This window comes from Gymnoscopelus microlampas, assembly GCF_963454915.1.
Source record: "Gymnoscopelus microlampas genome assembly, chromosome: 14".
Classification (NCBI taxonomy): Eukaryota; Metazoa; Chordata; class Actinopteri; order Myctophiformes; family Myctophidae; genus Gymnoscopelus; species Gymnoscopelus microlampas.
This window is the reverse complement of record NC_139951.1, coordinates 33520466-33535692: the sequence shown is the minus strand read 5'-3', so window position 1 is coordinate 33535692 and position 15227 is coordinate 33520466. Positions and strand designations below refer to the sequence as shown.

The following is a 15227-nucleotide window of genomic DNA, read 5'->3' as shown; positions in this document are numbered from 1 at the left end:
CCAGTGGCCAGCACGTCCCTGTCCATATCCATTTCTTGTTTATGTATGTAACATATTAATAGACTTGACCTTGACCCCTAGTTTACAGCCCCCTTTCTTACTAGATACTGGACACCAAAAGTGACAAAGTCACAGCCTGTCACTCCTTCTCTTCTCCGGTTTGTGTCTCCTACCGGAACTCATTGGATGGAAGTCGGTATGGACCTCCTGGAGAAAAGAAAAAGGCTTGCCCACCCCTGCTATAAATCCAGGCTACATTAGAGCCTAAGTGAAAAAGGCAGGGGTAGGTTTCATCCCTGTTGGGTTTACACAGGAGAGCCTTTTTCACCAACATGCAGTTTGTCTTAGAGGCGATCTGCTCGACCTGCGGGTCCGTCGCCGCCTTCCAGAGGTCATACATGTCCTGGCCGTGATGACCGTGCGAGTTCATCATCTGCCTGTAAATGCACGGGTGGTAGGGCGCCTTGTGGGAGGGGCCTATTTCCTCAAATCAAAACGGCACACGTCATGAACGCGGGATCCGATCGGCACCGAATTCGAATCGCACGTCGCGCGGCCTCCGACGGCATTCCTCCAGGCGTATTCCTCATGTCCCGGTGGTCGCGGGTCGGCGCAACCACACTTTGCAATTTCCCAGAATTGCGACGCGTCTAGTTTGACTCTGTCTCTCTCTCTCCCTCTCTCTCTCTCTCTAGTAAACCATGGTAAGTTCCCTAAGCAAGAGGACTCGTATGCCTTTGAGGAGGACAGCAGCAGTGACAGCCTGTCTCCCGAGCAGCATCACAGTGATGAGTCACAGGGATCAGCCTGCCCTTCGTCTGAGGCCGTTGGCAGCGCGCCCTCCTCTTCCTCCTCTCCAGCCCTCACCAGCCCAAGACAGGTGAGAGAGAACTGTTGTCTCTCTCTCTCTCTCTCTCTCTCTCTCTCTCTCTCTCTCTCTCTCTCTCTGTCTGTGTCTCTCTGTCTGTGTCTCTCTCTCTCTCTCTCTCTCTCTCTCTCTCTCTCTCTCTCTCTCTGTCTCTCTCTCTGTGTGTCTCTCTCTCTCTCTCTCTCTCTCTCTCTCTCTCCCTCCCTCCCTCTCCATGTTTATCTTTCTGTGTTTTTTTAACTACTTAAACCCTGCATACTTTGTTGATTGGGGTCCCCCAGGGGTCTAACCTTTGCCCCCTCATTGTATCCCATCTACACCAAATCTCTTTGCTGAAAATAGCTGCAACACGCGTTATGAGCTTGCTGATCTGTTTTTTTTATTTGACTCATGTTCGCCTATTATGACACGCCCACAATAGGGACGTTAAGGTTCAAGTGGTTTAGTCCTTCTTCTAATGTCTTCCTCTGTCGTTGAAAAGAAGAATCTCACCTCAGACAGTTGGTGACTCATAAACTGATGCCTACGATGGCATACAGTCCATAAAGGCTTTGGTTATACTGCCCTCGCATGGCGGCATGAAGACCTACACTATCTTCCCCTGATGTTCCGTGGTCTCTGGCGACCATGAGTATATACCTAGGCAAGTGCCATTTTCCTGCCTAGCGCCCTATGTGTCACCCTGAGTAATGCTGTTGGCTCTGTCAAACAACACAAGTCTCCGCATTCCAGACTGTTTACCTTCCACAGTGGTGACATCATCCCAACGGTCCCTTGATTGAAACAACCACCAGAACGTTGTTGTTTTCTAACTCCTTATTATTCTCACCTGTGACATGTTCCCGTTTAATTGACAAAGTCTGGCCATCCAACGTCAGTTGGAACTGTTTGTTTGGACATTTCAGAATACTGTAGAAAATGTATAACGTCAGTGGACCTCGTTTTTAACGGAGAAAACAAAAAATGCAGTTTTGTTTGCTGTCCAATTCACACTTTGTATTAGCATTCTGCCAGTGCATTTGCCGGACATGAGGGGTACGATAAAACTCATGGCAATGTCAAAATATATGATTGATTGGGCATGCTTGTCAGAATCCCTCTGCAAATGCTGTCCGCGCAAGTGAAATTGATTCCCTCCGAAATGCTACTTAGAAGGTACACAGCATTTTAAAATGTGTGCGCATAAACATGTCATGTTTTATAAGGCTTGGTCTGGAGTTTTAATACATTTTGCTGAACATTTCATTTTCCCGCATGACCTCGATTCCCGAGAGGTTCAGACGTTCTTATGTAGCCGCTTTGGAATTCATGTTTCTTCGACCAATCACAGTAATCCAGCGTGACGCTCAAACTGCAGGCAGTCCGTGAGATTCGACATCGATGACAAACACAATAACCAAAGCAATTCATCAGGCGTTTCAAAGCTTTCGCTGGGTCCAAATCTTCTTCAGAAGTCTATATGTTTGGTTTAGTGTTCTTTTCCCCCTTCTTCTTCCTTTAGCTTTTTAGTTATTACTTACTGTTGCATCAGGGAATAGTAGACAGAGAGAACAGTGGGTGAATATGAGAAGGTGAAGAGAAGGGCTAAGTGGGTCTGTCCATCAACTCTTAAAAGGAAGTAGAACCATCTGTAGATGATATTCCAGATAATACACTGTAAAATCCTCCGTGTTAATTTATCTCTTGCTCGGAGTTACAAATTGATATATGAACACTTTTACAGTGTGTACAGGCACAATCATTAACTTTTTTTTAATTTAGCAGATCTTGCAACGTCATTTATTTCTTCTTCTTTAGTCTCTCAAGCCAGACATGCATTCCACAATAGGGGGGTTAGACAGCCTATTTATTTTCTACACAATTTTTCAGCATTTCCGATGTAGACCGTTGGGAAGATTTGAAAATTGTGTCGAGAGACACATTTTACTACTTCTAATTCTTTGAACAGGGCGGTCCGTCCAGAGACCCACCTGATCAAAGCCAGGATGAGGGCATGTCGGGTGCCAACGGCTGCCAGACGACTCCACCCATACCTGTTCCTGCCATTGTCAAGGTCAGACCAACTTCAAAGACTTCCCTTAATTCACACGTCACGCGAGATGTCTTCACACGCCCGTTGTTTTCATTAGCTTTTCCATTTGGCGGAAATGCAGGGACGTGCACAGATAGACTCTAGGTGGTGCTAGAGCACCTGCCCTTTGCCCTCTTTTTTAGTTTACAGCAGGGGTCTTCAACAGGGGGTCCAGGACCCCTAGGGGGTCCTCAGAGTTACTACAGGGGGTCCGCCAAATCTTTATGTGATATGATTTTTCTTTTTACCATAACCACTCGAAACCTAGCATCCCTTTTCTGAGGAGAACTTTAGCCAAAAATAGCAGATCTACAAGCCCACAACGCCTCGCAGCGCGAGGCGTTGTGGGCTTGTAGATCTGCTATTTTTGGCAAAGAGGTATAGGTGTAGAGGGGAAAAAAGAGCAGACTAAGTAAACAAAAAAAAGTATAATTTACTTGAGCACCTGCCCCTCAAAATGTCTGTGCACGCCACTGACCCTTGTACCCCCCCCCCCAATCTCCTTCACAGTCCAAGACGTCGGACAGCAAGAACCGGCACAAGAAGCCCAAAGATGTGAAGCCCAAGGTGAAGAAGCTGAAGTACCACCAGTACATTCCTCCGGACCAGAAGGCGGAGAAGTCCCCTCCGCCCATGGACTCGGCCTACGCCCGCCTCCTGCAGCAGCAGCAGCTGTTCCTGCAGCTGCAGATTCTCAGCCAGCAGAAGCACGCTCACGCACAGTCGCACACGCACTCCTCCTCCCAGCAGCAGCACGCGCACCACACCCAGCAGCACGCACAGGCCCACCACCAGGCCCACCAGCCCCACCAGCGGCAGCCCAGTTTCAGCTACCAGCCACTGCACCCGCCCGCCCAGAGTCAGAAGTGAGTTCAATAGCTTAATGTATAAAAAAATCTTTTGAAAATAGCAGATCTACAAGGTCACAATGCGTCGCGATGCGACGCATTGTGACCTTGTAGATCGGCTATTTTCAAATGGCCGAAATGTATATAGGGCTGAAGTGGTTAATGTATATTTTGTAATAATAATCGCAATCTACAAACAAGTAGCTAAAGTTTTCAAATTATTGTAGTGGAGTAAAAGTACAATATTTAGATCTGAGATGTAGTGGAGTAGAAGTAAACGTATTGGCAATTGGAAATTGGAAATACTCAAGTAAAGTACAAATACCTCAAAATTTTACTCATGTTCAGTACTTAAGTAAATGTACTTAGTTACTTTCCACCACTGCACACAAGTATGAGGGGGGGGGGGGCAATGGGAAACGAGAAGAAAATTATAAAATATATAAAACATTTTAAATTTCAATTCAAATTTTGAGCATTCACTCATGGGTGTCAAAAATGTGCATACTGTCGTCGCAAAAGTGTCGCAAAAATTGCAGATGTACAAGCTCACAATGAATCACAAGATGACATGTTGTAAGCTTGTAGACCGGCTATTTTTGCTATCAAAAAATATATAATAATACATGAAAGCCATTTCAAAATTTGGCTATGGCTTATTTGGCGGTCCATGACATGGGAGAGGTTTGGAAACCCTCGGATTAGGTGGTCCATTAAATGATTTGTGTTTTTACGTACGCCAGTGTAATGAATAACTCTCCCGCACTTCATTCCACTACCTGCAATGAATGAATGTTTGCTACCTTCTGTGTCGTGACAAATCACCTTGAACCTTCTCCCTTGGCAGAGCGGCCAGTGATCAGCTAACAGGCTGTAGCTCCAACGGCCCCGCCAGCGTGGTCCACAGCAGCTCTTCTTCGTCTCCGTCCAAGACCACGTACCCCAATCAAACCACCATCTCACCTGTCAAACCTGGCCCTCTGCCAGCCAATCTGGATGACCTGAAGGTACACAACTCAAACGCTGCACTGTAAATATCACCAGTGGTGGAAAAAGTACTCAAATGTGTTAAAAATTCGAATTCCAAATTTACTTGAGTAAAAGTACAAACGTATTGGTATCAAAATGTACTTAAAGTACCAAAAGTAAAAGTACTAAAATGTTTGAAAATAGCAGATCTACAAGGACACAACGCGACGCGTTGTGACCTTGTAGATCGGCTATTTTCAAATAGCCTATGTATAAAATAGGGCTAAAGTAGTTAATGTACGTTTTATAATGTAATCATTTATATCTGCATAGTAACTAGTAACTAAAGTGTTCAAATAATTCTAGTGGAGTAAAAGTACAATATTTGCCTGTGAGATGTAGTGGAGTAGAAGTAAAAGTATTGAAAATTGGCAATACTCCACTAAAGTAAAAATCAAAATACCCTAAAAAGTGTACTTAAGTACAGTGCTTGAGTCCATGTACTTAGTTACTTTACACCACTGAATATCACAATATCAAATAGACAGATGCCAGGGTTATTTGAGCTCGTCCATGTAATTAAAGGTCTCTCTCTCTCTCTGTCTGTACTGTAGGTGTCAGAGCTTAGGCAGCAGCTGCGTATCCGCGGCATGCCCGTCTCCGGCACGAAGACCGCTCTCATCGAGAGACTCCGGCCCTTCAAGGACTCCAACGCCGGCTCCTCGCCGTCGGGCTCGAGCGACATCACCGCCATGACCTTCCCCGTCACCCCCACGGGGTCCCTGTCCTCTTACCAGGTACAAATGACTTCTTTTTTTTTTTGCTGCTCTCCCTCACGGAGCTACTTGCGGATTATACCAGGGTCAGTCCACCTTTAGGTGGACACGCACTGACCTTTTGCACCTTAATCCCATGTATAACGCACTGACCTTTTTGTTGTCTTTTTTTATTGCGCTCTTTTTTCTCTAAGCACCTTAACGTCCATCATCAAGTATATCATGCACAGTATACATACATTGCTGCTATGCTCAGGCACCTTAGTTTGTTTCTTATCTCAGGTACTTTGTAAATATGTAGATAACTTGTTTGGCCTTTCTGTTGTTCTCTTGTTTGATCTCCTTCCCACTTGCCCCCCACCCCCTCTTCTTCTTCTCCCTCCCCCCTCTTCTTTCTATGGAAATAGGCTCTATGCACAGCAGCCATATTGGACAGAAATTGGGCCCCTTCCTTGCTTCCTTCACAGGTGTCACCAATGATACTAATGAAGGCTCTGTTCCATTTAGTGTAGCACAGTGGTTCTCAAACATTTTAATTTCAAGGACCCCCATAACTCTGAGAGTGTACAAATGGAACCAAATGGACCCGGGAGGGTCCATTTGGTTCCATTTGTACACTCTCAGAGTTACACCCTCTCAAGGAACCATGAGGGTCCCTGGACCACACTTTGAGACCCACTAGTATTTCTAGTGAGCCAACATGCACAATATCAGCACCCTGACTGTTTGACCAGAATGGAACAGAGCCTTCATTAGAATCATTGGTAACACCTGCGAAGGAAGTAAGAAGAGGCCCAATTTTTCTCCAAAATGGCTGCTGTGCATTAACGTTGCGATGGGAATGATGTACAAAAACGAATTTCACCCACTTTTTTTACCTTGTAAACCTGTGATGTGACAATAATAAACCTGATTCTGATTCAGTCGCCGCCCTCCGCCTCCTCGGGCGGCGCGCTCTCCTCCCAGGGAGGCTGCGGCTACTACCCTTACCCCAGCACCTCCTCCACGCCGCCCATCTCCCCGGCCTCCACCTCCTCGGACCTGTCGCTCTGCAGCGGCTCGCTCCCGGACAGCTTCAGCGACGTGCCCATGTCCTCCTCCCCGCCGCAGTTCCACTCGCTCCACCAGCAGCCGTCCCCGTACCCGGCCCAGCTCAGCTCGGAGGAAGGAGGGGAGGGTGGAGGAGGAGGAGGAGGCGCGGGCGGTTTGGAGGCGGAGAAGGACAAGATGCTGGTGGAGAAGCAGAAGGTGATCGAGGAGCTCACGTGGAAGCTGCACCAGGAACAGAGACAGGTGGCTGAGTGCTTGACGTTGCCTTTTTAGATTAAATCAATCGACACTGCAATGTGGGAAATATACTCTGTTACAAGTGAAAGTCCGGAATTCAAAATGTACTTGAGTAAAAAGTACACAAGTATTGGCATCAAAATATGCTTAAAGTACCAAAAGTACTCATTATGCAGAATGTCCTATTTAAAGTTTTCAAATGTATAAAAATCTTTTGAAAATAGCAGATCTACACGCTCACAATGCGTCGCGATGCGACGCATTGTGAGCGTGTAGATCGGCTATTTTCAAATGGCCGAAATGTATGTAGGGCTGAAGTGGTTAATGTATGTTTTGTAATAATAATCGCAATCTACAAACGAGTAACTAAAGTTTTCAAATTATCGTAGTGGAGTAAAAGTACAATATTTAGATCTGAGATGTAGTGGAGTAGAAGTAAACGTATTGGCAATTGGAAATTGGAAACACTCAAGTAAAGTGCAAATAAATACCTCAACATTTCACTCACGTACAGTACTTAAGTAAATGTACTTAGTTACTTTCCACCACCGCGCACAAGTATGAGAGTACATGTCCATGCTACGACGCGATGTACTTAACGAAGTAGCTCTGTGTTTGTCAGGTTGAAGAGCTGAAGATGCAGCTCCACAAGAGGAAGCGCTGCTACGGAGCGACACAGGACGCCGCCGCCCCCCCGACATCTCAGCCCCACCACCACCACCCCTCCTCCTCCTCCATGCACCACCACCCGCAGACGCCGGCGGCCATGATGGGGGGCCAGCACTTCTTCGGCGTGACCATCAAGCAGGAGCCCATGGCCCTCAGCTCCAGCTGCCCTCTCTCCTCTCCCAAGCAGCTGAAGAGCCCTCCCGGGGGGAGCTGCATGGACGACATGGGACACTGCGGCGGCGGCGGCTCCCTCCCCGGCATGGGGGGCCCGCTTGCTGCTGGGGCCCGCTGCATGGACACGGCGGGGGCCCCCTCCTCTGGCAGCCCCTCCACGATGTCCGCTTTCCTCAGTCCCCAGTGCTCCCCTCAAGACTCTCCTCCCAGTGGAAACCCCTCCTCCAGCAGTCCCCAGCCCTCCTCCTCCTCCCCCAACAACCCGTACCTGCTGTCTCCGTTAGGCAGGGAAGGTTGCAGTCACCCTCTCCTCCCCCAGGGCAACGCCAGGGCCCGGAACATGCAGGTATATAGACCAATTATTTGTTTACTGATGTTGAGACTGGACGCACAGGTGATTGTTTTACGCAGTGGCGTGCACAGACATTTTGAGGGGCAGGTGCTCAAGTAAATTATACTTTTTTTTGTTTACTTGGTCTGCTCTTTTTTCCCTCTACACCTATCCCTCTTTGCCAAAAATAGCCGATCTACAAGCCTGTGGGCTTGTAGATCTGCTATTTTTGGCTAAAGTTCTCTTCAGAAAAGGGATGCTAGGTTTCGAGTGGTTATGGTAAAAAGAAAAATCATATCACATAAAGATTTGGAGGACCCCCTGTAGTAACTCTGAGGACCCCCTAGGGGTCCCGGACCCCCTGTTGAAGACCCCTGCTGTAAACTGAAAAAAAAAAAAACTTTTTTTTCTTTATTTCAAAAGGGCACTTCTGGTCAAGAGGGCAAAGGGCAGGTGCTCTAGCACCACCTAGAGTCTACCTGTGCACGTCCCTGGTTTTACGCAATCAATGTCCAACCTGTTGTTTTGGGGTGCGCTGGTTTCAGGGCACCCCAGCCCCCTCTTGTGTGTTGGCTAGTGAGGCGCGTCCTAGCGAGACCTGACAGAATGGGTTTCATTGCGCGCATACTGGTTGCACGCATACTGGTTCTTATCAGTGTGACGTCTTCTGTTCAGGGGTCTATATGTATACAGTTTGCTATAATGTTAGAATCCTCAGAAGTACAACTGAACAAAGAAAATCGAATTGTGATTATTATATAGAATATTTCCATCACGATTTAAACGGCATATGTCGTCTCTTGCCATTATTTTTCCTGAGCTCGAAAGTGTATTGTTCTTGCAAATAAATAAATTAATGTCAGGATTCTGAGTCTGAGTATAGTGGAAGATTTAGCAAATCTGAACCAAACTCAAGAATGTCTTGATTAGAAGTCAATTTTGGACCCCACTCTTCCCGCTGTTTTCTGTTATATGACATACAGTATAACAATGCACCGTCCACAACTTACTGTCTGTCCTCCGACTCCAGATCCAGCAGAAGAGTGGAGTCCAGCCCGTGAATTGTTCTTACCCTTCTGACCAAAGAAGCCTCCAGGGAGTCTATCCCAACTCATCTGAATGTGGTCTGAACCCCAGAGCTGCAGCCAAGGCCAATCCTTCTAATATGCAAAAGGTAAGAAGTTCAGTAAAAAAGAGCTATGTAGTAGTTTTCGTGTTGATACTTTGCTGGATCACCTCCTCGCGTTCCCCTTAACCATTTTTCTCTTTCTATTAATGTGTTGCCTTTCTCTGAACCCTGTACACTAGCGGTTCATTGTTACTGTACCTCCATCATACCTCTGTTCTTTGGACAGTTCGCCTGCTTTATCACATTGTTTCATGTTTACAAAAAAAACTCTGTTGTTCACAACGCCAACCATTACTTCTTCATATATTTAAAAAAAGAAAAGAAGAAAAGTTAGGGATCACTTTAAGGGTGCCCTAGTGATTTCATCACTAGGGCTTTATTCGTGTTTCATGCTGCGTTTGTAATCTACACTACAAGTCAGTGGTGGAAAGTAACTAAGCACATTTACTTAAGTACTGTACTTAAGTACAGTTTTGAGGTATTTGTACTTTACTTGAGTATTTCCAATTCCCAATACTTTTACTTCTACTCCACTACACCTCAGAGGCAAATATTGTACTTTTACTCCACTACATTTATTTGAAAACTTTAGTGACTAGTTACTTTTCAGATATAAATGATGGTATAATGAAACGCACATTAACCACTTCAACCCTATTTTATACATAGGCTATTTGAAAATAGCCGATCGACAAGCTCACAACGCGTCGCATCGCGACGCGTTGTGAGCTTGTAGATCTGCTATTTTCACATATTTAGTACTTTTACTTTTGATACTTTAAGTACATTTTGATGCCAATACTTTTGTACTTTTACTCAGGTAAATTTTGAATTCTGGACTTTTACTTAGTTGTAACAGAGTATTTTTTATATTGCAGTAGAGAATTTGAGTACTTTTTCCACCACTGACTGTAACAGTACTCTCTCATTCTATCTAGAAAAAGCCCCCCTTCTCCAATTGGTAGGCTGACTTAACTTTTAACCTATTTTTCATGTACTAGATGTCAATATTGCCCTCTCATCGGCAAGGTGGCCAAAAGTGCCAGGTCTCTGCCTTCAGTAGCTCAGAATCAGCTGCGTCAGACTTAAGACAGCCCCCATGCTATGAGGAAGCAGTCAAGCAGGTAAATTCCAATCCATGCAAAAAAAAAATGCATTAGATGATGGCTGGCCAAATTATGATTTTTTTTAATTAAACTTACTGGCGTTGCTTTAATATCAGTTCACCCCTGTTTCTTTCCTATCATTTTCTGTGCATCATCACCCGTTACGCACCACTGTGTTCATTGCACTTCACCTTTCACCCTTCATTAAGTTTAAAGGAGACACACCATGAATTTCACTTTTTTTTTGGGGGGGGGGGTATTTTTTGGCCTCCCCAGTGTCTCTTGTACCCCAAAAAATATATTTTTTTAACATTCAGTCATTCATTCTCATTTCAGAGATTTTCAGAATGGGCGTGTCTGAACAGGCCATCTCAGAATGGCAATGTTTGCTTACATCACGAAACTTTCTGCCCATGTATTTTGACAGACAGAATTGCTCAGTAGCACCCCTCTGCCCAACAGGACGTTTTGGTATTGCAGCTGAAAGTGCTTTATAAGCCTGAGAGAATTGACTTGGGATGAGAATATCTGAGTGTTGATTTAGGCTCAAACCTTTTGAAAATGGTTTGAGGGACATACACCATATGATATTAAATATCAAATATTTTTTTTAAATTCATGGTGTGTCTCCTTTAAGTTGGTTTCTTGATGGCTTGACGCTTCGTTTGTGAATCTCATGGCGAAGAGAATCGTCTTGAAAACGTGTTGATAATTCGGATTACACATGAAGGCTGTTGGTGTTGACAGACGTTTTAACTGTTCTATTCCGATTTCAGCAACTGACCAGAAGTCAGCAGATGGATGAACTTTTGGACGTGCTCATAGAGAGTGGAGGTGAGTCGAGGCCTACGATGCTCCACCTCATTTGAGTTTAGTCACTTTGTTAAGAGTAGTTTTGATTTAATGACGGTGTGGCTGGCATTATATTAAATCCCACTCTGTGCTGTGACCCTCAATCCCCCTCCCTTTCTGTTCAAGAGATGCCAGCTAACGCCAGAGAAGAGAGGGAGAGGTCTTCTATAACCAAAGTTGTCCCTCACATTACTGTGTCCCCAGGGAGTGCCGGCCTCATCGTCCCAAAGTTCCACAGACACTACGTTCACCTGTCCCCCTCCCAGCTCCCGTACGACCACCCGTCCAATCACATGGCCGACAGCCACCTGGAGACCCTGCTGGGCAGTCCCATCGGCCGGGGAGGCGAGGTGGCCCTTCTCAAAATGGCCGCCGAGGACGGAGGGCAGGAAGACGAGCGGAACGGAGGGGGAGAAGGTTACACCAGTCCACATAACCACCACCACCACCACCACCATCACCACCACCATCCTCAACATCCCCACCAGGACAAGCTCCTGGCTCACAGAGACCTGATGGACACTCCAAACCCACTGTCCCCCATCAACAGCAAGGTGTCCCCCGTTGCCGATCAACAGGGGATGACCGGCATGGCCTTTGGTGAGTCATCGTGGGAGACGATGGAATGGCTGGACCTGACGCCGCCTAGCTCTGCCACAGCCTTCCATGTTGCTCCACCGAACGGGCCCAGTATCTTCAATACAGAGTTCCTGGATGACATTAACTTGAACTCTGCCATGGACCTTCATCTGGAGCACTGGTGAAAGCGGTGCGACGAGCTAGTGTTGACCAGACACAAGCTAGTGGCAGCTAGGAATCAGCTAGCAGCCAGTTAGCTGTCAAACAGTAACACTATATGACACCAACTAGAAAACTAGCCACTAGCCATGGACCACTGGTTAACAAGAGATCAGCTGCAATACAGACCATCTACTAAAAAAATGCCAATGAATGATACCAATAATACGTCTTATCACAGATTTAGTTTAAGTGCCAATGTTTGTTCCTGCACTGCAATGGTTTGACGTGTCATCACACACAGGCGGCCATTTGTAAAGATCCAAAGATTGCTGTTTAAGTCAGGAATTTGATTAGAGAATTATATTTTGCCAAAGACTTTATTTTTCCCACTTCAATATGGAAAATTGTTGCTGTCATATCCAGCGTCCAATGACAGGGTGCTTTTTGTCATGATCTTTGTCCTCAAGGACAATGATGCGCACAACTGCCAAATCAGTCACGGATAAGGTAATGATTTTCTGTAAGTGAATAATGAAAGGTTACCTGTACGGGATTTATGCAAGAATTGCATTCAATCATGTCAGTGTTATTCCAACTAGACTTGAAGACACATTTTTAACAGTCGTTGTATGCTTTCTGAGTCTGAGTTTTTGTTTGTATTACTGGAAACAAGAAAGATTATAAATCGAATTGGATTACTTAGTATGGCCAATTTGTAAATATCATGACTATTTTTACTGACAGAGACAAGTTGACGTCTGCATATTTTGTCAGTGGTGTGGGAGAAACACGTTGCAACCTAGAAACAATTGTGTAATCAGTTTATTTTATGTAAATATATGAGAAAGAAATTTGTACTTTTCACCGGTAGCTTAGTACACATTTGTCACTTTTTGCTTCAGCCTAGATTATGTGTGCAGAAAAGATTGTCATTCCTTCCAAGGACCTTTTTTATACAAGTTTATTTTCACTCTATTTGGGCATATTTATTCACGGAATGGCTTGAGGAAGGTTGTTGTTTTTGACATTACGTATATGAACAGCCTTTGGTCTTATCACAGATTTACTGAAATTAACATTGCTAGTGTTTGAGATTTTCCATCATAAACTACTACAAATGTATTCTTCAAAAACACAGAATATAAGGAAACGCTAGTTCATTTTTCCTGATCCCCCCCCCTTAATTCGCTGCATTTTGTAAAGAGAACTATAACTATAAAGATATTTTAATAAGTAATTTAAAGCAGTGGTTCTCATCCTTTTCAGGCTCTGACCCCCCAAAATAATCTTGAATTTGAAATGACAAGCACTTGTAGGAATTGCAGGAGTTGAGGCATTACATTTAGTTTGACTCGGTTCCACAGATAAATATTGTTAAATAGCCGATCTACAAGCTCACCACGCCTCACAACACGAGGCGTTGTGAGCTTGTAGATCGGCTATTTTAACAATTCTTGCCGCTTTCTTATATTGGCCAATGTTTGACCAGTTTTTATAGTAGTTTGTTGATTACTTTTAATGCATTAATGGTCTTTTTTCCTTTCATTTTTTGAAAAGGTATTAAAAGTACCTTAAATTGTCACTTTACTGTCATCTGGGGACCCCGCCCAATATCGTGTGGGGACCACCCTGGGGGTCGGGACCACAGGTTAGGAACCACTGATTTAAAGGACCGCCATTTTCTGCCTACCTTCATTACAATTGGTCCTCACTAGTGCTCATTATAAGATGGCACCATTTCTGTCTATTCAGTCTGTGTCTCAGAGGAGGGCTGTGGACAGTTCAGAATCCTGCCTACCCGGTGACATCATCAGAAGGCAGGTTTGGTCATTTCAAACAAGATTCATTTTTTATAAATGCCATAACTAAGGCTTCTATTTCAGCATGGTGACTTTGCAGGAAGAGAAAGTGTATATTTATATTAGCTTGGAATCCCCAATTATGATGTCATTGGTAGGCAGGTTTCTCTACTGTCCATTGTCCACCAATGAGACTCAAAGAAAGTAGATGAAGATTAATAATAATGAAAATCTCATGAGCATTTGTGAGGACCAAGTATATGAATATAAGGTTGAAAAGGGGTGAAGTGCTCCTTTAAGCCAGGGGAATGTAAAAGAAAACTGTTAAAAATGTCATCTCTATTTTTCTTTCCCAAATATACTTGTTTATTCTGTCCTTATAAATTTCACATTTCTTTGTATTTCCAAGACCATCACATGAAGATATTTATTTTATTTTTCATTTATATTTATACATTATCATGTATTTATACTGACATTCCTGTATGATCGATTGGGATTTCTTTTTTTTAATTTCCATTGCTACCATTTTGACCATGCACATTTCTTAGCCAAAATTACTCTTAATAATATGATGCAAAGTGAACCGACCACTCAAGAAGGAAATTAATTTTCTTAAATAAATCTTCCTGAGGGAAAAATATGAAGCAGAAATGACCAGCACTTGTGAATAGGAATAAAGTAATATATTCAGATCTTAACTGTGAATAATACTGCACATAACACAGCATAAACTTGCACCCTAGCCTATAACTAGATGTCATAATGTGAGCAATTTTTTATACTCTAATTCAAACCGTCTCAGAAGGAAAAAGAAAAAGCTTATAGCTCAGCAAGAAGTCAATTGATTTGAGATTTCAACTAACATGAATGAAAGCACCATGGCCATCTTGTTTGGCAATTAAAATGGGAGAGGATTCATTCTGCATTCATAATTATGTGCCTTTAAAACTATAAACGAGCATTTGTTCTGATTTGGCATTTTGTTTTTACCAAAGATTATTTTTCCCCCGTTTCTTACGAATTAACTGTTGCACTTGTTAAGCGGGTTTCTATGGTTACATGTACTAAAAGCCCATCCTCTTCAAGTATACTGAAGTTGAGTTCCTTTCTTCTCTTTCAAACCCGTTTTGCATAGATTACTAATATCTACTGGCCTTTGTTTTATGTGATGAGGTTGATTTTGGTGTCTGTTCCCAGTGGCGTGCACAGACATTTCGAGGGGCAGGTGCTCAAGTAGATTATACTTTTTTTTGTTTACTTGGTCTGCTCTATTTTCCCTCTACACCTATACCTCTTTGCCAAAAATAGCCGATCTACAAGCCCGCAGCGCGAGGCGTTGTGGGCTTGTAGATCGGCTATTTTTGGCTAAAGTTCTCCTCAGAAAAGGGATGCTAGGTTTCGAGTGGTTATGGTAAAAAGAAAAATCATATCACATAAAGATTTGGCGGACCCCCTGTAGTAACTCTGAGGACCCCCTAGGGGTCCCAGACCCCCTGTTGAAGACCCCTGCTGTAAACTGAAAAAAAAACAAAAACTTTTTTTTCTTTTTTTCAAAAGGGCACTTCTGGTCAAGAGGGCAAAGGGCAGGTGCTCTAGCACCACCT

At 44.2% G+C, this 15227-nt stretch overlaps 1 protein-coding gene across 1 annotated transcript in view; it reads left to right on the top strand.

Annotated features, from left to right (window-relative positions):
- The window catches only part of myocd (myocardin), a 36079-nt gene extending 22889 nt beyond the window's left edge, over positions 1-13190 (top strand). Inside the window, exons 4-14 of the mRNA XM_084078728.1 lie at positions 696-880; positions 2817-2921; positions 3450-3805; positions 4635-4794; positions 5371-5553; positions 6457-6825; positions 7442-8008; positions 9024-9167; positions 10124-10246; positions 11005-11062; positions 11207-13190. Coding sequence (XP_083934854.1) covers positions 696-880; positions 2817-2921; positions 3450-3805; positions 4635-4794; positions 5371-5553; positions 6457-6825; positions 7442-8008; positions 9024-9167; positions 10124-10246; positions 11005-11062; positions 11207-11844 — 2888 coding nt within the window. The 3' untranslated portion in view covers positions 11845-13190. The remainder of the gene's footprint in view (positions 1-695; positions 881-2816; positions 2922-3449; positions 3806-4634; positions 4795-5370; positions 5554-6456; positions 6826-7441; positions 8009-9023; positions 9168-10123; positions 10247-11004; positions 11063-11206) is intronic.
- Positions 13191-15227: the final 2037 nt, after the last annotated feature.